Here is a 22288-nt window from a genome sequence, read left to right as displayed (position 1 = left end):
AATATTCATTGGAAGGACTGATGCTGAAGCTCCAATACTTTGGCCACCTGATGCAAAGAGCTGACTCATTGGAAAAGACCCTGATGCTGGGAAAGATTGAAGGCAAAAGGAGAAGGGGGCAGCAGAGGATGAGATGGTTAGATAGCATCACCAACTCAATGGACATGAATTTGAGCAAACTCCAGGAGATAGTGAAGGACAGGGAAGCCTGGCGTGCTGCAGTCCATGGGGTTGCAAAGAGTTGGACATGACTTAGCGACTGAACACAATAACAACAGAAATAAAGAGAGCCATAACTAATAAATTCCTGTCTCAGTGAGATTACATTCAAACTCGTTCCCATCAGACCTTGCCTATTCTGGGCCCTTCTAGCTCTCTGACTTAAGCTCATATGTCTCTCCATTCCCATCCCTTTCCAGAGTTTCAGCACACTTAACCTTTCTTTTTCTTTAACTTCCATAAACATCCCCAAGTTGTTCTAGCTCCATGAGATTGGGACTTTTCCCAGGAAAAGTGCTTTTCCCAGCATCCTTTTCCCAGGAAAGTGCTTCCCTTGCATGGCCCCTTCTCATTTTATAAATCTCATCTCCAAGAACACCTCCTTTTTCTGACCTGCCAGCAATCTTTTCACCTACCTCCTTGGTCTCTCTTATAGCATTTTTCTTTTTCCATCATAGCACTTATCATGGAATGAAATTATTTTGTTTATTTTTTAATTATTAGCTGTTAGAAATCATCTGTTTTATTGCTGCATTTCTAACATCTAGCCCAGTCTAGCACATGTAGTAGGGACTCGATGAATATTTGAATGATCTCTTGAACCAAATATTTGCATTATCAGCAATCAAGCTCAACTATTTCCCTCTTTCCTTCTCTAATTGTTTCTTTCACTCATACCACTTTTTACCTGAACAGCCACTCCCAAACTGATTCTCTGAGTTTTTCTCTTCATTGCAGCCTTCACATTACTTTTAGAATCTTCCTGCAAATTGCACGTTTAATTCTGTCTTCTCTATGTTAAAAACCTCTACACATAGCTTATTAGGTTTTAACTCCTTAGGGTAGCATTAAAAACCCCTTGCTCCTAGCCCTGCAGCCTTGTCTCCCAACTTTTCCTACCCCTGCCCTGTGGCCACATTGACCTTGTCACCATTTCCTTGTTGCTTCTACAGTGCTGCATTTTCCTATAATTCTCCCAATATTCACCCCCCTTCCTGGAAAGCTCTCCATCCTCCCTCCCCCAGATTTGGATCAAGTGTCCTCCTTCCATGAAGCCTTCTAGACTCCTCCAGGGGAATGGTTACCTCCCCCTTATGTGCTCCTATAGCACACGTAGCAGTCTCTCTTAAATAGCTATTTGACAGAACATTGTAAATCCATACTATACTTCAGTGTTTTTAAATTGTAATAAAAATTTTTAAGCTATTTGAAAATATGTATCCTCACTGGACTAATGGATTCCTTAAAGAAATGAGCTCTCATGGCCACGATTATATTCACAACACAACTAGAGTTGCTCTTACTAGGTTGAGTAGTATTAAATGATTAAATATTTGAACTGGAGCATCAAGCTTGGTCTTCTGGCTGCCTTATTCTTTGCCTGGTTAAAGAGGCTTTAAACTGGATTCTCTGAAGAGAGTATAAACCGATCTGCCATGGTACCTGGCTTTAAGAACTTGTAAACTAGCTGAAGAATTAAGACTTTTGTGCATAAAATAATTAGAAAACAATACAATTTATAATAAAGCATAGTATATAATAAAGTACTGCATTCTTTACTACATTGTACTGTTCTCTAATCCATCTAAATATAATTGTGACCTTGAGAATATTAAAGATTCTGGAAAGTTGGCTGGATTCACTTGGAATGATTTATAGAGGATTTGCAATTTGAAATGTATATTGAAGAATGAATAGCATTTGGATTAGATAGGCCAAACAAAGGAGATCTTTTCCTCCTTTGTCTATGGTCCTGTTTGTTCACAGACCTCCTCGCTAAATAATATTATCTGTAAAATGCTAGATGGTCCATGATGGCACTGTCTGTAAGTATCCTTTGGAGAAACTGCTGTTTCCCTGACACTGATTTTTATAGACCTTAATTAATGTCTTTATGTTTTAGTCTGAAAGTGTTTGTGGTATTTTAACTAAGTTAGTTTAATCTTTTTGGAGATTTAACCACTTCTTTTGTGGGAAGAGTCTTCTTTTATCATTTACTTGAGAATGCCTGAGATGTTCTCAGCTAAGCATACAGGGTGTGTGAATGGCGGCTGCTGTGAAACATGGACTGTCCAGTAACCAGTCCAGTGTGATTTATATTTTGCTTCAGTGTGTAGAGATTAGAAAATCACCAAGATGTTGCTCTAATAATATGCATTATTTTGAAAAAATAACAATTGCTATCCCATAATATAAGGCGTAGACTCTGGAGTTAGGCTGCTGGGGTTCAAAGCCAGACTCGACATTTACTATTTGAATGACCTTGGGCAAGTTTCTTGTGCCTGTCTTTCTTCATGTATAAAATTATGATAACAGAAGTACCACCAATGGGGTTGTTATGAAGATTAGACATTATAGCTGCAGATCATGGGGTTGCATAAAGTTGTACATGACTGAACAACAGCAAAATGCCCAGACCAGTGCCCGAAGCATAGTAAGTGCTCAGTAAAGAGGCACTCTTATTGTGTCATATTGGCCACGTGAATAAGAAAAAAAGGGAAGAAGAAACAAACTACTGAGTGACATATACTTTAAACTTCTATGCTTGAGTTTTGATTTGTCAGATTACCTCACACGAGAATGGTGTCTTTCATTCAAAAGACATAAATTAATTTTTTGAGAGTTTATGTGGTCGTTTTAAAATCATATTTCTAATACCTTTTGACTTTGGGCATTAATTTTCTTATTGATGAAATGTTACTTTTGGCAGAAAAGGAGGAGGGGATATTTGGTAGCATAAGATAGACCTCATAAGCACAATATTAATTAAAATCTACTAGTATAGAGTCTTTTATCACACCATGACAGGTCTCTCTCTCTCTGGGATGATATTTAATGCTCCAGTAACATCCAGAGGAACCTCTGTACCTCCTTTAGGAAAGGCACCCATGTTTAGAAAGAATGTGGGTTTGGATCACTGAGTGCAAATACTAGTTTTACTGCTTTTTAGTTATGTAACCTGCCTTGAACCATTTATTTCAGTTTTCTGATCATCACCTTCTTCATCTCTGAAATAAGTAGCATAACAATTGTTGAAATGCCTCACATAGCATCACTTCCCTCAGAAATGTGTTTTAGGTTATTGCCTGTGTGTCTGTGTTAAGTTCATGTTATTCCTTCTATGTCCTCTATCTAGGAGGTGCTGTCCTACTTTTCTCTGTCCTCACATTTTTTCTGATCTTTCAAAAGCTAGTTCAGATGTTATCTATATATGGTTTCTTCTACAGCTGCAAACCACCTTGGCTTCTCCTTTTGCTGAACTTCAACTAGAATTTATGGCTACACAGTTTTGTACTGATTGCTTTCTCAACAAGACTGAGAGTTGTTTACATGCAAGGTTTTGGTCTTACCCATATTCTGTATCTCCTGCCATACCTAACACTGTGACACTGTGTGCAGATGAAGTCTTAATACCTTGTTTGAATTCTTCTACATTACTGCTCCTCTCATCCACTTATTTAGTATGTTTAGAGATTTTGGGCTTTGAAATCTTCTTATATTGGTATAAAGGAAATACATATTAAAAGCAAACTAGTCCTCCCATTGAGAGGGAATACATGGCATTAGACTAATATTTTACCATCCACTTAGATATTGTGAAATGTGAGTTGGCAGAGGGAAGGACAGATCATCTGAATAAACTTGACCCTTTCCCCTCATTTTATTTAAAAATGCATTTGTTAATTTAGGAGCCTGTTTACGCCTTCTGTTCCAGCTTACATAAAGTAAGAAATTAAAAACAAGTCATTCAAAGAGTACATTAAAAGCAATAATAGAACGTGTGTCTGAATTCATTATTTTTACTTCTGTAGCCTTTCAGGTACTAGCCTTTTCTTTTTAATTCTCTAATGTTCAGAAGTAAATTGCATGTTTTTATGAAAAGGGTGTAAGAATTGTCTGTATAAGCAGACAAATTCTGTATGAATTGTATTATAATGGAATTATCTGTATAAGTAGGCAATACTGTGTAAACTGAATAGTTTCAAATTTTTATATTTTGTTTTATTTTACATGCTTCAGTGTTGTCTGATTAGATTTTTTAAGTTTCACTTGTGAGTTTTCCTCTTATTTAACACCCAGTCCTATTAATTCCAAGCTCAAATATATAGACACCAAAATTTATGTGAAATAAATTTAACTTTGGCACTAGGGCACTAGCTTCTACTCCTCTGCTATCTTCTCCAACACTCAAAGCACATGTACACACATACCCTTCCCCATGTGCTAATATTCCTGTCATGTTGTTGTTACAGTTCCCAGCTGTTAACCATCCTCAGTCATTGGAGAGAAGATACCTTGGAATTTTAAACAGCGTTTTACTTGACTTAATGAAGGTGGGACAAGTTGATGTATTATCTGTACAAAATGTCTTTTGGTTTGTGATTTCTCTTGTGTCTATATGTGACCATAGCCTGCTTTTATGGGTTAAATGTTTTGTTAACAGGTGTGTAGTATGTAGTGTAATAGTGAATAGTGGAGGACTGTGTCCTCTGAAGAGGCATGCAATTCATTTAAAATCACAACAGTATCTGGTATTATAACATTCTGTCTAGACAGGACTATGAAATACCTAAATTAGATTGCTAAAATGGGCAGAATAATAACAATCTAAATATAAATAACAAGAATATCATTAAAATTTTTTCATCACTTGAGCTATTCAGGTATAATGTTTTATTTTGTTTTCTTAGCTTCCTTGGGTCTTAGTTGCGGCATGTAGGATCTAATTCCCTGACTAGGGATCGAACCCAGCCCCCTGAATTGGGAGTGTGTAGTCTTAGCCACTGGACCATCAGGGAAGTCCTCAGGCATCATGTTTTAAAAACAAATCTTAAAATGAATGTTGAAAGAAAAAAGATTCTAACATTTTTTTGCATATTCAAGGCCTCCCATAAGATTATTTTATCAGTGAACATAATTCTGCTCTTAGGTAATGTCTCTCTCACTGGCTCTTCATTTGACAACCGCAAGATCACTTGCTGCTACCATGCCTGAGTGTTCCTCCTCCTGCTGGTGTCCCTGTCCAGGTCTCCATGCTCTGGACTACTGAAAATGTTCTCACAATTTTTTATTCAAGCTTTTCTACCCAAGTAGATGGTTATCCCCTTCAGTAAGAACTGCTTTTTCACATTTCTCCAGCTTTCAGTGCAGCCAGTGTTAGTTATTTGATGGTAGTAGACCTTCAAAAGATACTGGTTAATGGATCAATTTTATTTTGTGCCCATTCAGTCAGCTGTCAGAAACATAGGAGTTTACACTGCACAGAGCATTTAAAGGCATACTTAGCACAGTTGGAAGTTGCTGCGCAGCACTCTCAGAACTTTGCTCTGCTTTAAAACTATGTTAATCTGTGATCCAAGGAACACTGTGTAAATAGGTGTGGGGGTAGAGGTGAGGGAGGGGGGCGTAGCCTTTGGAAAAGGCCACATAGGATATAACCTTTCTTGGAGATTTACAATGTTCATTAACTTATAAAGGCTTTCAGAACTCTCACAGTAAAGAAGTATTTCCCAAATTTAATTAAATACTAAATACTTTAAAAAAAAATGCTACAGCACTTGTGTTCTTCTGAACACAGATTGAGAGATGCTATTTAAAACAAATCCTCATGGCTCTTTAAGATTAATTAGGCATAAATTATTTCTTAAATCAGTTGGATTATGTCAGTCTGTTCTTTCACACAGTCAATATTTATTTATCAGGGCTTTAATTATTTGGTAACTTAAAATGTAAATAGAGTAAAATAGAAGAACTGAAATAAAATTTCATGTTTCCTGCCTTTTGTCGCTTTTAGTAAAAAATAACTGAACTTCTTTTGTTAAATCATTACCAAATGTAATTACCCAGTGTCAAATGTGGTACCTGGTAAATACTAACACAGATAAAAATATAACAGTAATCTGAACTGTTACACATTTATACCAGTTTGAAAGTTGAACAGTTGAATTGTCATTCATTTAATATATTTACCATTGGGACTTCCCTGGCAGCCCACTGCCAATATTCACCTTCCGATACAGAGGTTGTTGGTTTGATATCTGGGAACTTGTCCTATACAAGGGATAATGGACGTATGCAATGATTTCAAGTGTACATCAAAGCATTAATTATAATAGTGCAAAATGGCAGCCATCTAGACATCCAACAATAAATCATTAAATAAATCATACCACAAACTTCCATGTAGTCATTTAAAATATGTAAAGTTCTTTGTTGCATCATTGTTCATGATAATAAATGCTACTTAGGGTAGCATTACCTTTAGGTAATTGATAGACCTAAGATAGTATATAGAATTACTGATACGGAATGATCTCTTTAAGATCTACTATTGAGTGGAAAGAAGACTTAAGTGCAGACTATTGTATGTATGTGTGTTTGGATAAAATAAAAGGAGCAGATAGAGATATGCACAAAGTACCTGTGGAAGGATTTGCAGGACACATGTACAATGGGCTGCCTGCCTCCAGAGAGGAGGACAAGAGAAAAATGAAGAGTGTATATTTTTTATATGAATATGTACTTATTTAAAAGTATATTTTAGGGAATGCCCTGATAATCCAGTGGTTAAGACTCTGCACTTTCACTACAAGGGCATGGGTTTGATCCCTAGTCAGGGAACTAAGATCCCACAAGCTGCATGGTGCAGCCAAAAACAAAATTTAAGAATACATTTTAAATATTTAAATTATGTTGTAAAAATGTTTTTAATTAGGAAGTGAAAAGTACAGTATACAAAAATTGTGTGTAATATAAGCCAGATTTTGTAAAAGAAAATAATGCATACGTGATATTTTTTAAAGGGCTAGAAGGGCATATTCCCAGAGGACAGCAATGGTAAGATTATGAGTGATTTAGATGGTCCTTTAAAAAAATTTTTTTAGACTAAACTGTGTTTACTAGATATTCTGCAATGACCATGCATTTCTTCTATAAGGAAAAGAAATATGGTTTTTATTACAGTTTAAGTTTGATTTTGTGATGTTCTTTCCAATCCTAACTTTATTTCCTAAGAATTTACTGAAGCTGGACCCAGCTGACAGATACTTGACAGAACAGTGTTTGAATCACCCTACATTCCAAACCCAGAGGCTTTTGGATCGCTCCCCTTCAAGGTCAGCAAAAAGAAAACCTTACCATGTGGAAAGCAGCACTTTGTCTAATAGGTAAATATTCCCTTTTAAGGAAATACAGATGCAGTATTGGTCTTACAAGTAGGTGGAGGAGGTGGCTGCTCAAATGATGCAATTAGAGAAAAGAAGGAAAGCCCTCCTTATTCAAAAATATCTTCCTTATGCTTATTGCATGATTCAGAACCACAATTTAAAAGTTGTGTGGGTCTTAAAGACTTTATCTTTTATAAGATTTTCCCAGGGGAAACCTATGCATTCCCTGGGAAAGGTAGCATGGTTTAGCAACAAAGGGAAGTTTCTAGCCTCATGAGCTTGAAGATCCTGTGTGCATGGGACAGGGGTGATCCCTAGAAGAAGAAGGATGGGTGAGGGCAAAGGGATTCCTGAAGGGAGAGGAGGATGCCAATCACAGAACCGTGGGAAGGCACCTAGGACATCCTTTGCAACAGAACCGAGTAGTTCTGGCTTAATAGCAGGGGCTCATGTTTTTGTTGCTCTTGTCTTTTAATCATTGAGTTGAGAAACTAGTTTTTCATAAGAATAAGAATATAGAAATAGTAAAATCAGTTTGGTAGGTAGTGATTAAAATTGATGCTTTCTGATGTAATTGTCAGTATAATCTTTAAAAAACCCTGTATTTCCTTCGGTGTAGGAGATTGGGGAGGGGCTCAAGGAGCTGGACCCTGTGATCAGGTTCTCTCTCCAAAAGCAACATTCCTTACTTTTTCTTGGCTGCATTTACAGGGGCAGTGTCCTTCCTGTTCCAGGAAGCTGGTCTTGTCATCTAGAATTGCTTAAATTTGGAAGATAGGAAATCATTTCTCTTGTCTACTATTGGAAGAAATCATTTCTCTTATCTACTATTGGAGAAGTAGAAAACAGTAATTCTTTAGCTTTCCTAATACAAGTTTTTTTTTCCCGTGTGCCCCCTTTCTCTCCACATAGAACAATTGTTCTTAACCAACTGGAATTTTGAGAGCTTAAGACCTGGTATTTTTTAGATCTGTGAGTACAGCTATAAATAAGCACTAACCATTTACCCTGTATTTTCTCTGCTTAACCGCGGTGGTGTGATTGTGTTTTATAGCTGTTTACTCTCTTTAAAATGACTGGTTTGGTTATTGTTTCCCTCACATCTTATAAACCATTCTTACCTGTTTTTTTTCAAGGAGGCCTAGGAGGAGATTCAAATTCCGTTTCACTAAGCTGGTGTTCACTTTGTTGTCCATTTCCATGAGATCAGTGCACTAAGGCAAGGACCAGTATTCATCATACGGTTGATCCTTTGAGTTCAAGAGCATCACATTTATGCCTGTGTCTTATCTGGGGTCACTCCCAGTTCAGATGCTTTTGTCTCCCTTCTACCTTGATTGTCACCTGTCTCTTCTAGTTTATATTTGCAAAGAATAAGGATCTCAGTGGTAGAAAGTTCAGTAGACTGATGATGAAAATTTGTGCTATAGTGATTGGCAGTGTAACTATACCATAAAAGGAGGCCTGTGTATTCGTCCTCTAATAACTCACTTGAGAGAGATACCCAGTGGGGTCCAAGGCTCTCCTTGGGAGCCCTCTTTAGAGATCTATCAAGGAGGATGTGTGTGGTCATGAGGATGTGGTTCATGTGGTCTTTGAGGAGTCCTACCAAATCCCCTTTTGAAGCAGGCAAGAATAGAAATTGTAAGTAAATAAAAATCTCCAGAAGAATTGTTTTCAGGTCTTGGCACTATATTGAATATATTAAAGAAAAAGTCCTAAATGATTTATGTAGGAAAGAAGCCATTAGCTCAGTTTACATGTATCTGGAAATATTTCGACTCCATGCTTGTCTATGGTCCACATATCCTCCATGGAAGTCCTTGTTGTGGACACTAATTCTGCATAGAGCATGGCTCCATCAGACTTCCTGGCACCCTTGTAGAGATGTTGAGGGCACCATGTTGTGTTGGATGCCCTGCCTTGTCCCTGAGACGGCAAGTTCCCTCATACACATACCCTCACACACTCTGTCTCTGTGGGAGAGGCAGTGGACTCTGCATTTACCTAGTCCTTGCCTGAGTCTCCTCATACTCTCCTGAGGTTCTGCTCACCTTGGATGTGGTGGGATGGTGCTTCATCCTGCCACACACTGCCCTCTCACCAGTCCTGCTTCGCCAGTCTTCCCCATGAAAGTGTAGTTTTGTATCTTTGATGTTTGCTTTGAAAAGTTATTTTAACTGGAGATTAGCCATCTATATATCCATCTTACCAACCATTAAGAAGGGTTAATATATAAAATCTCAAGTGGTTGGCAGTTTAACACGGATTCCTTCCAGTTGTGTGTCAGAGAGATCTATGGGATTTCTGTAATAGTAGTTTGTTTCTTTTTTAATTGAAGGATAATTGGTTTCCAGTGTTTTGTTGGTTTCTGCCATATATGTGTCCCCTTTCTCGAACCTGCCTCCCACCTCCCATCCCTTCCCAACCCACTATGTTGTTACAGAGCCCCGGTTTGAGTTCCCTGAGTCATACAGCAAATTCTCACTGGCTATCTATTTTACATATGGTGGTGTATATGTTTCCATGCTACTCTCTCCGTTTGTCCCACCCTCTCCTTCCCCTCTTGTGTCTACAAGTCTGTTCTCTGTGTCTGCATCTCCATTGCTGCCCTGCAAATAGGTTCATCAGTGCCATCTTTCTAGATTCCATATGTATGCATTAATATATGATATTTGTTTTTCTCTTTCTGACTTCACTCTGTATAATAGGCTCTAGGTTCATCTACCTCATTAGAACTGACTCAAATGTGTTTCTTTTTATGGCTGAGTAATATTCCATTGTATATATGTACCACAGCTTCTTTATCCATTCATCTGTTGATGGACATCTAGATTGCTTCCATGTCCTAGCTATTGTAAATAGTGCTGTGATGAACACTGGGGTACATATGTCTTTTTCAGTTATGGTTTTCTCAGGGTATATGCCCAGTAGTGGGATTGTTGGGTCATATGGTAGTTTTATTCCTAGTTTTTTAAGGAATCTCCCTACTGTCTTCCATAGTGGCTGTATCAATTTACATTCCCATCAACAGTGTAAGAGGGTTCCCTTTTCTCCACATCCTTCTCCAGCATTTATTGTTTGTAGATTTTTTGATGATGGCCATTCTGACTGGTGTGAGGTGATACCTCATTGTAGTTTTGATTTGCATTTCTCTAATAATGAGCGATGTTGAGCATCTTTTCATGTGTTTATTGGCCATCTGTATGTTGTCTTTGGAGAAATGTCTATTTAGGTCTTCTGCCCCTTTTTGATTGGGTTGTTTGTTTTTCTGATAATGAGTTGCGTGAGCTGTGTACCAGTTTTTTTATTGTGCTTTGACAGAGCTCTGATTTGAAGACAATATGATGCCCTTTCTACATAGGAATTGTGTGCAGAGGTCAGTGGCTTCATATTAATATCGAGACAGAAACTTTCAGAATAGCAGTTTAGGCTTTTTGTACTTTTTATGGGAAACCTAACTCTTTGACACATGTTTCCACCTTAACTTTATAGCCTCCCTTTTCACATTAGAAATTGTATCTTATTTTTCTATGAATATATTCTTGCTAACATATGTAGGTTTGTGCTCTACATTGAGAGCAGTGTTTCCAAGAGTTTCAAAAGCTTTAGCAGCTATCTTCACTTTTCTGTATCTTTTTCTGGATATACTCTTTTGCGCTTTGTACATTTCACATCATCTGCATATGTTATCTCTGTGATTACCCTCTATAGGCCTGAAGCAGAAAAGGAAAAAAATAAGGTTGTGAGAGCCCAGGGAAGCCAGGCAGGGGGAGCCACCCCATGAGAGCTATAATCTAGAGACACACCTATGATCTGAGTCAGGGGGCCACTGCCAGGAAGGAGCAGGGGAGACAGCCCCCACACCCTTGCACTGCTAAGCCCAACTGGGAGTTAGGTGGCAAGGGAGGCTGGGTGACACATTCTGAAGTGTTGGGTTCCCCAGGCCCAGGATGGAGCAGAGAGGAATGGAGAATGGACTGGGGGTTGGGCACATGCAGAATAACCAGCATACTTAGATCTATTTATGGGTGAGACTCTATCATCATTTGAGTTTTTTAAGAAGTTGCTGAGATATTTTTAGTTTCCAAGATGTACATTGTCACAAGTTTAAAACTTGACAGGGGGACCATCAACTCTGGAGCTAGAGATAGACTCTTTTAACATCATTTAATAGAAAGTGAAACTTTCCTTTTTTTGTAATTTCTCTCTGGATCTGGGTCTGCCGTTTAGTTAGCTCAGATTTAAGAGATCTTATTTAATGCTGCAATTTCTGTGACCCACTGGGAGAGATTAGTATGTGCATTTTGGAGATGAGAACTTCCAAACTATTACAGGCATGCCTGCCATCAGATACTTTTTAACACTTCTCTGAAAGAGAGGAGGAGAGGATAAGGGCCTTTACCTTTGATGCCTGAGTGAGTGGATTCTCGTAGGGAAAATAGGAAGACACAGTTTGATAGATTACCACTGTAGAGGGAAAAAAATGTGACTTTTCCTCTAATTGCTCTGCGATGAGAACAAAACTCTCCCAGATCAAACCATCTTTAGCAATAGCAATATTTGCATCAAAATTTTTGGAATGAATAGTAAAAATTGTCTTTTATTTTAAAAAATAATGAAATTGCTATTTATTTAAAAGCATTCTCACCTATCTCAAACCGTAATTTGGTCCTTCAGATAGTTACAGTAGATCACACTGACCTTACTGTGATACCAGCTTCAGCTTTCAAAGAGAGGACAGGGTTTTCCTCAGGATTTATATTTTGTATTTTAAACCAAGTAGGATGTGAAGCTTTCAGTCCTAAAGAAGACCTCAGCCCATTTGAAAAAATGAAGTGTGAAATGGAGAAGAGAATAAATGGTGTCTTTTGGAGAGAAATTACCTGTTTAGGTCCCTGTGATCCAGTTAGAGACACACTCCTAGTCAGTGTACAGGAGGTATCTGACATGCCCCAAGTATGCCACTTCTCTAAAACATGAATGTTGATCATCACATTTTCCAGCAAACCTCACCAGGCAGTTCCCACTTCTTTTTAGAATATCATTTTCTTTTTTTGAGTACCTTGCTAGAATTCGCATTCGTTGATAATACAGGCTAAAGACCAAAGAGACATAGATGCTTGTGTGTATATGCTGCATGGATCTCTGAGGTAGGCCATGAGTTTTACAAATAAAAATGAAGTTCAAGGAACAGAGTGATCTGCAAGTCTAAATGTCTCCTTCTGATGTCCACGCAGACAGAGTTAAAAAGAATTTGCCTATAGCTCAGCTGTCTTGTTCTTTGCAGGCTTTCTACAGCACACACTCTTGTGAGCCCCAATATAGCAAAAGGATCTTTTCCCAGATGATCAGGTAGAAGCCATGTTGGCAGCAAGTTAGCTGAGCATTTAAGAATGCCGAAGCACTTCATTAGGACCAGTGCTTTGTGGCAGAGTGACTTGATCTAAGCAACTTACTCTTAATGATAGATTACATGTGATTTATAGTCACATGTTTGAGAGAGAAAATGATTTTAGTCTTTGTGGTGTTTTAGTTGTTTGTTCTTTCTTGTTTTAGTAATACTTTGTGTGTGTCTGCTCTTGAGGGAAACTGATATGCTTCTTGTTTCTGACACAGAAACCAAGCCAGCAAAAGTGCGGCTTTGCAGTCTCACCACAGATCTAACAGCAAAGATATCCAGAACCTAGGTGTGGGTCTGCCCCGGGCTGATGAAGGGCTTCCTGCCAACGAAAGCTTCCTGAATGGAAACCTTGCTGGAGCTACTCTGAGTCCCATGCACACCAAAACCTACCAAGCTGGCAGCCAGCCTGGGTCTACCAGCAAAGATCTAACCAACAACAACATTCCACACCTTCTCAGCCCGAAAGAAGCCAAGTCAAAGACAGAGTTTGATTTTAATATTGACCCAAAGCCTTCAGACGGCCCAGGCACGAAGTACCTCAAGTCAAGCAGCAGATCTCAACAGAACCGGCACTCGTTTATGGAAAGTTCTCAGAGCAAAGCTGGAACGCTGCAGCCCGGTGAAAAGCAGAGTCGGCACAGCTACATTGACACCATTCCCCAGTCCTCTCGGAGTCCTTCCTATAGGACCAAGGCCAAAAGCCATGGGGCGTTGAGTGACTCCAAGTCTGTGAGCAACCTTTCCGAAGCCCGGGCCCAGATCACAGAGTCCAATACCAATAGGTACTTCCCATCCAGCTGCTTGGACTTGAACTCTCCCACCAGCCCAACCCCCACCAGACACGGTGATACAAGAACTTTGCTCAGCCCCTCGGGGAGAAATAACCGAAGTGAAGGCACTCTTGACTCACGCCGAACCACAACCAGGCATTCTAAGACGATGGAGGAATTGAAGCTGCCTGAACACATGGACAGCAGCCATTCCCATTCGCTGTCTGCACCTCATGAATCCTTTTCGTATGGGCTGGGCTACACCAGCCCCTTCTCCTCCCAGCAGCGTCCACATAGGCATTCCATGTACGTGACCCGGGACAAAGTGAGAGCCAAGGGCTTGGACGGAAGCTTGAGTGTAGGGCAAGGGATGGCGGCCAGAGCCAACAGCCTGCAGCTCTTATCACCTCAGGTACGACTTAGGGCCTTGACCAGATGTGTCGGCTCCTCAGGGGAAGGCGGTTCGGGGATGTGATGGGTTCAGTGTGCAGTTGTCCCTACTGCAAGAGGTTATACTTTCGTGATAGGACATATTTAAGGAAGCAATATTTGAAAGACTAATCTTTTAAAGCAATTTTTTTTTAGTTATTTAAGCTAATTGTTGAGTACTCAAGGGAACTCAGAAAACTTGTTTTTCAAAATCTGTTCCCTTTCTTAAATGTTCCTTTCTGGCATATTTTGTTTAGAGAACCTCTTTTTTCATTTGTTTATTATTTCATTTATTTTTATTGAAGTATAGTTGAGTTATATTGTTGTGTTAATCACTACTGTATAGCTAAGTGACTCACTTATACATATATATATATGTATGCATACATTCTTTTTCATATTCTTTTCCATGATGGTTTATCACAGGATATTGAATATAGTTCCTGTGCTATACAGTAGGATCTTATTGTTTATCCATCCTGTATATACCAGTTTGCATCTGCTAATCCCAAACTCCCAGTGCAACCCTCTCTCACCCAACCACCAGTCTATTCTCTCTGTCCCTGATTCTGTTTCTGTTTCTGTTTCGTAGATAAGTTCATTTGTGTCATATTTTAGATTCCACATAGAAGTGATATCATATGGTATTTGTCTTTTTCTTTCTGACTTACTTCACTTAGTATGATAATCTCTAGGTTCATCCATGTTGCTGCAAATGACATTATTTCATTCTTTTTTTGGCTGAGTAATATTCCATTGTGTATGTGTACCACATCTTTATCCATTCATCTGTTGATGGATATTTAGGTTGTTTCCATGTCTTGGCTATTGTAAATAGTGCTGCTATGAACATAGGGGTGCATGTATCTTTTTGAATTATAGTTTTGTCCAGATATATGCCCAGGAGTGGGATTGCTGGATCATATTGGCAACTCTAGTTTTCTGAGGAACCTCTATACTGTTTTCCATAGTGGCTGCACCAACTTACATTCCCACTAACAGTGTAGGAGGGTTCCCTTTTCTCCACACTCTCTCCAGCATTTGTTATTTGTAGACTTTTTATGATGGCCATTCTGACCAGTGCAAGGTGGTACCACCTTGTAGATTTGATTTGCATTAGAGAATCCTATTTTTATTTTTACAGAATTCATCAGCTATCTGGGTAATTTTCTCAAAATTCAGTGTGACTTCTTGGAGATTTTCTCTAATCTCTGCAAACTACATTTGCTTAAATCAAACCCTTTTGCTAATACCTTACTCAATATCTAAACTGAATTGAAAAGTTTTAAATTTATCCAGAACTGTAGGTAAACGTAACTCCAGGCCAAGATAGATGTTAATTTTCAGTCTTTCTGGATTATTATTACATCTCAGTGTTTTTAGCATAATGTTCCTTCCATCTTACTGATCTTCAGACTCCAGAATTAACACTAACCTGTTTAAAAGAAGTAGCATTCTTGTAACAGAACACATATCTTTTTAAATTAATTAATTTATTTTAATTGGAGGTTAACCACTTTACAGTATTGTAGTGGGTTTTCCCATACATTGACATGAATCAGCCTTGGGTGTACAAGTGTCCCCCATCCTGAACCCCCGTCCCACCTCCCTCCCCATCCCATCCCTCAGGGTCATCCCGGTGTACCAACCCTGAGCATCCTGTCTCATGCAACGAACCTGGAGTGGCGATCTGTTTCATACATCATAATATACATGTTTCAATGCTATTCTGTCAAATCAGCCTGCCCTCGCCTTCTCCCACAGAGTCCAAAAGTCTGTTCTTGACATCTGTGTCTCTTTTGCTGTCTCACATATAAGGTCATTGTTACCATCTTTCTAAAATTCCATATATATGCATTAGTATACTGTATTGGTGTTTTTCTTTCTGACTTACTTCACTCTGTATAATAGGCTCCAGTTTCATCCACCTCATTAGAACTGATTCAAATGCATTCTGTTTTAATGGCTGAGTAATATTCCATTGTGTATATGTACCACAGCTTTCTTATCCATTTGTCTGCTGATGGACATCTAGGTTGCTTCCATGTCCTAGCTATTGTAAACAGTGCTGTGATGAACATTGGGGTACACATGTCTCTTTCAATCTGGTTTCCTTGGTGTGTATGCCCAGCAGTGGGATTGCTGGGTCGTATGGCAGTTCTATTTCCAGTTTTTTTTTTATTTCCAGTTTTTTAAGGAATCTCCACACTGTTCTCCATAGTGGCTGTACTAGTTTGCATTCCCACCAACAGTGTAAGAGGGTTCCCTTTTCTCTGCACCCTCTCCAGCATTTATTATTTGTAGACTTTTTGATAGCAGCCATTCTGACCAGCGTGAGATGGTACCTCACTGTGGTTTTGATTTGCATTTCTCTGATAATGAGTGATGTTGAGCATCTTTTCATAGAACACATATTTTTAAAATTATATTTTTGTGACATGAAACATTCACCTGCATCAAAGACATGAAGGTGGAGAAAAAACAGTAGAAGAAGAAAGGAGTATTATGTAGGAAAAGTACTCCCTTTTTAGAGGATACAAAAATAGGCTTATCAGTGTGTATCAAAGCTCCAGCAAATACAAATGGACTCTGCAGTGGGAAGCTTAGCAAGATGGGTGCTGGGGAGAGGGAGATTGTCAATAACTAAAAGCTAAAAGCTTGGACTGGAAAGCCAGGCAGATCTGGGTTTGTATCTGAGTTCTGCAGTGTGCTTTAAACTCTAAATCTGGGGATTTCTCTGTGCCTTGATTCCTCATCTGAATGTTGTTGTGAGCATTAAACACGGTGTATAAAGCACTGTGTGCCCTATGCTGGGCACAGAGTAAAGGTTTTAGTTTGTTGCTACTGCTTCTGGGACGATGGGGGCTGTTCTTGAGACACTGAATACCTTCTGTATGCTGGGTATCCTTGGCAACTTAAAAGAGTCTGCGGCAAGGTTCTTTCTCTTGAGAAATTTATCTTCTCTTAGGGAAGATTAAATTATACATGATAACAGTGAAATAATTAAGAACCAGATTTCTATGGTACTGGCTATAAAAAGTACTTGAGGATGGGGAGAGATCATTGTTAGCAGGAGCAATCAGAAATGGCTTTTGGAGCAACTGGAGGTCTTGTTGGAGCTCAGATGTGGAGACAGGTTTTTTGGTTGAAGGATGAAGATGTATTTAGGCCTTTACTGAGCTAGGCACCATGATAGGCTCTAACTAGAAAGATCAAGATGTGGTCCCTGTCCTCTTAGAATGTATGGGCTCGGGTGGTGGGATGACACTTGCCAACACATAGGTGGTGACAGTGCTTTGAGACTGCGTGCCTGTGCTATGCCGGAGCTGTGTGCAGTGCAGGGACAGAGGAGGGTGGCACAGGCCAGCAGGGGGACTGAGGGAGGCCCCCAGGGGGTAGGGGTGGAATCTGAACAGAAACTTTGAAGATGTTGGGGGCTTCACCAGGGGAAGAAAGTAGAGTGGGCATGAGGAAAGAGGCTCAAGGGAGGGCCAAAAAGACTATCTGGAAGAGAAGGAGGGTACTTGAGATATTAAGTATTAAGTAGCATAGTGGGATTGCAACTTGTGCCACGTGCCTAGAGTGGGAAAATGCAAGATGTAGACCCAAGCATGAGGTGAGGAGAATATGTTGTTTAAGTCAGTGCCAGTGGAAAGACAGGGAAAGAATGAGTCTTATAGGCTCCTCGGAAGTAGAATCGGGACTTGTGAATGGAAGGATTGAATATAGGAAAAAGGAAGCCTTCAAGGTTTCTCGCCTAGGAGCTGCTTTTCAGAGTAGAAGAGAGGACTTGAAGTCATCTAATTTAACCCCTCCGTTGCGTGGGTGAGCATGCTAAGGCTCTGAGAAGTTGGGTGGGTTGCCTAAGTTTACCCAGCTAGTTCAGGGTGGAGCTGGGATGTTGAGGGAATGTCCAGGTCTCTAGGCCAGAGTTTTTCACACTGTGTCACGCTGACATGTGAAGGTTGAGGTGTGACCCTGGGCCCTTATGCAGAGATGTTCTCCATTAGGTTGGAAGATTGTCTGGGGCCCCGGTGAGAAGAGACAGGAGATGTCATGATTGGAGTCAGAGCAGTGATTGGAGGAGCCTCTCTAGAGAGAAGGGATCTCTAGCAGTCTGGCAGCTGCAGATAGATTTATATGGAGGTCAAAAACAGTAAAGTGTGTTAACTTTAAGCACAGTGTAAATAGAGAAGAAGTAAGAAAAATAAAAAATTGTACCTTGGAGAAAGGACAAATGGACTGGCTCTCTGACTGCTAGAGAAAAGGCTTCATGACCCTGGTGGAAATAAGCTCATTATGAAACAGTAACTGTAGGCTAAAAACAGATCCAACCGTTACTGAATTTTAAGTCCAGTTCAGGAGGTGCAGTGCCAAACTGCAAGAAAGTACGAGTTTGATGGCACAAAGATGGCAGACGGCTTGACAAGTAATTGAAGCTGGGAATAATATTGGGAATCACTCTCTTGAAAAGTACTGTCACCTTCAAGAGCAAGGGCACTGGACTGGCTCTGTCACTTAGAGTTTAGGTTAAGTGTAAGTCATTTATTTTCTAAGATACTTTTCTAGAGGCTTTTGTAAACAATGCAGGTGATAAAATTCAAATGAAATCTTGTCACAAAGTAGAAAGAAGAGAGGCTATATTGAATGATTTCCTGCCTGGAGTCCTTTCGTAGTACATTTGGGGAGTGAGGGGGAGAAAGAGAGAATCGTATTTTAAATTTTAAATAAACTATTTTTGACACATCGTGTAAGGCTCAAGATAATACTTTCTGTGCATAATATACAGATACACAATGCAACTAACTCCTCTGAATGGCTTGGTAATTTTATTCCATAATTCTTTTGTTCTGAAGATACTTTTTCTCTCAATGAACACTACTGTGGACCAAGGCTGCTCTTAGCTTGTGATTCACTTCCTTGACAGAAAGAAGAAGTGTCTCTGGAGATGAATGCTGTCGCGATTGTTAAGAAAATACATGAAGTATAAGTACATAAACTATAATAGTTAGGGGATTTTTAAGACAGAAATTATTGAGGGTGCTGATTCAATTCCTTGATCCATCCAAAGAATGTTTGTTTTCATCTGAATCTGCCATACATGTCCTTCATGAAAATATTTTTGCATCTGTAGTTCTTTTTGGAGAACTCAGCCTAAAGTCTGCTAGAGATATTTTGGATTAACTAATAGAACCTCTGGTTCTCTTCTAATTGAGTGCTGCTCAGAACCATGGCTTTCTAGATATTAGGAGGATGATTTTCTTTGTTTTTAATAATTAATTGAACTATTTTCAGAGTAATTCATTCCTTGCTTGCATTAACTTTAATGAGAATTTCACTTTCTATCTGTGTGACATTTGTTTGACGTATTTTACATTCGTCAGATGATTCACTCTTTTACGGGACAATTTGTGTTTTAACCAACTCACATTTTTAATTTTAGCCAGTTAAGGTACTAGTTATACCAAATAAAACCCGTGGCAATTTAGGTGATTTTCATCCCTAGGAACAAGGCACTCTCATAAATCCTTCTAACTTTGACTTTCAGCCCGGGGAGCAACTCCCTCCAGAGATGACTGTGGCACGATCTTCTGTTAAGGAGTCCTCCAGAGAAGGCACCTCTTCATTCCATGCACGGCAGAAGTCTGAGGTATGAATCTTCTAGAGTGGCTACTGTTCCTGATAGAATGTGTCTATAAAGATTGGTCATTCAGAATCATTACAGTCTGTCTTAAAAGATTTATCCATACCTAGCCTCCTACAAATAATTTGAACTGGCTTACAAAGTAAGCAGTTTTCCTCATGCCATAATTCTGAGTTTTGTCTTAAATAGATTCCAGGGTAAATTATAGATCAGTTAGGTACTGCTCTGAGTGCACAGGCCGCATCATCATCACTCTGCTGTTTACCTTTTGTCTCAGGGTGGCGCGTATCATGACCCCCACTCTGATGATGGCACCGCCCCCAAGGAAAATAGACACCTGTATAATGATCCTGTTCCGAGAAGAGTTGGCAGCTTCTACCGAGGTAAACCCAGCTCCTAGCACCCATCCGGGTCCTCTCCTCTCCCCCTCTCTACATCTCCAGGCCGCACACTCCCCTACATTCCGCTGCCCTGACTTCCAGTCAGTGGCATTCTTACCTGTACTGCTGCCTTCCACCACATCTTCCTGCCTTGGGTCCCACTGTCTTAGTTCAGACCCTTGTGGCTTCTGACTTGATTTCTTTGAATAGCCTCCTAGCAGCTCTCCCTGTCTCCACCAAAATGGTCCCTGGAATAATCTTTATGAAGCTGTGTTCTAACCGCACCGCTCATTCGATTAAGTCATAAAATATTTATCAATGTCACTTGTGTGCCTGAGACTTCTAATTTAGAACATCAGTGAGCAATACAGCCAAAGGTCTCCACCCTCACAGAGCTCACATTCTCATGAGGAGAGAACAATACTAAATGTAATAATTACATAGAGCAGTAAAAGATAGTAAATGCTATAGGGAAAAAAAATACAACAGGGCAATCCATCGCCCCCAGCCACAGTCCTCTCTCTCTCATCTGCCAAGAGTGGCTTCCCATTGGCAACAGGACAAAATGTAAGTTCCCTCAGATGGCATTTTAGACTTTCTTTGCCTGGCCCTTGCTATTCTCTCCAGCTCTTCCCCTGCCGCTCACACAGGTTGTGCCCTCCTCTCACCTGAATGCATTCCTCCAGATGCTCAGACAGCTTGTTTCTGTCCCTTTTGAGAGTCGTCTTTGATGTCCTCTGCAGTGTGATGGCTTCCCTGCCCACCTAGACGAAGTGAAGTGTTTTCTTCTTTGTTCTGCTCATGGTCCTTTGTCTCTAACATAACACACACCACATGGTATGGCTTCTTTGCCTTTCTCTCTCACAAGGTTACAAGGCCCTTTACCTTTTCCTCTTTTACCCTCATTGACTAGGACACTACCTGGCAGTTTCAGAAATATTTGTTGAATGAATGACAGAAAATCTTCAAGTGTACTTGCATGACCTTAAAATTGTGTTTTGATGTTCAACAGACAATTGTAACAAATGTTTCAGGGGCTGAATGGATTTAAGAGAGATTGACAGAGAAAGACATCCCCTTTGAGGAGCTATGTAGTAATAGAGTGGGGGCCTCCAGGAAGCCCTAGCCCCTAGTGGGGAGACAGACAGCAAGCCCACCAGGGCACAGGCAAAGTCCTGGGTCCACGAGGCCCAACTTCTCATAATTCTGTTGATTTGGGAGGTAGCTGGAAAGGGCAGAAATTGGTAGGGAACATGGACAACTGCTTGGTCATTTTAGCTAGGAATCTGAGCTAAATAAATGCATACAAGTGTTAGTCAGGACCTAAATATATATTGACTGATTAGGCTACTCTGTTCCCTCCTAGCCCCACACTGAAGAAGAGCATAAGGCATTCTATATACCTTTTGATGCATTTATTATTTTTTTCCTGATGTCACGGTTACTTTAGAATCTTACGGGACTAAAATTTTAATTCAGATTAAAGTTAATTAAAACAGAAGTATTATAGTGTACATATAAACAAAAGTCTTTTCATCTCTTACTGGAAGTTTTACTTCCAAAATGGATCACACACATGTTAATTCTATAGATGTCTAGAGAGTATATGTTAATATTAAGATGTTAACTAAGTTTTTAATTAATTAGTCCTTGACCTCAAGGAACACAATTTCATTTTGATTGCCAATTTATTACTATCAGCAAAGCCCCTCGTAATTGACTTCAGAGTTTGGCAAGTAGAACATTTTTATTTTAGAAAGTCCAGAAATAGAAAGGAAAGATTTAACTAGGTGAAACATTTGGAGACATCTCTCGTTTCAGTGATACTACTAAATCTAACTGGATGATGATTTAGTAGTATCATTGAAATGACAGATGTTTTTAGAGTATTTCCCATTTTCACTCCTGCCGGCCAAGAGTCAAGTGAAATGGTATCATTTGTCTTTACATACAGCCTGTGTATTCCTTTTGTGATGAAATTTGTAATATATTTTGATTTATGACCAAGCTTAGAAATTGACAGAAAAAGATGATTACCCCCCCCCCAAAGAAAAACAGGAAAGTATTTACTCACAAACATCGTGGTTTGTCTTTTTGTTTATTCCTGGATTGAATACTTAGAGAAAAATAGTATTTTTGTGCAAATAATCACATTTCTTTGAAATTGAGTTTAAAAAAATATAAAATTGATATGTCACCTCCCAAGTGGCAAGTCTTAAACTGTAGTTGGTGTATTACAGCACACATATTGTTAAGAATCACTTCAGACTAAGAAT

At 39.4% G+C, this 22288-nt stretch overlaps 1 protein-coding gene across 2 annotated transcripts in view; it reads left to right on the top strand.

Moving 5' to 3' along the window:
- Window positions 1-22288, top strand: part of CDKL5 (cyclin dependent kinase like 5) — a 173532-nt gene that overhangs the window by 135422 nt on the left and 15822 nt on the right. For both annotated transcript variants that reach the window (XM_070464635.1, XM_070464636.1), the window contains exons 10-14: window positions 4473-4553; window positions 7234-7385; window positions 13005-13971; window positions 19537-19638; window positions 19910-20015. In XM_070464635.1, the coding sequence (XP_070320736.1) occupies window positions 4473-4553; window positions 7234-7385; window positions 13005-13971; window positions 19537-19638; window positions 19910-20015 (1408 nt within the window). The remainder of the gene's footprint in view (window positions 1-4472; window positions 4554-7233; window positions 7386-13004; window positions 13972-19536; window positions 19639-19909; window positions 20016-22288) is intronic.

Source organism: Odocoileus virginianus, unplaced genomic scaffold (assembly GCF_023699985.2).
Source record: "Odocoileus virginianus isolate 20LAN1187 ecotype Illinois unplaced genomic scaffold, Ovbor_1.2 Unplaced_Contig_38, whole genome shotgun sequence".
Classification (NCBI taxonomy): Eukaryota; Metazoa; Chordata; class Mammalia; order Artiodactyla; family Cervidae; genus Odocoileus; species Odocoileus virginianus.
This window is presented reverse-complemented; position numbering and strand designations above follow the sequence as displayed.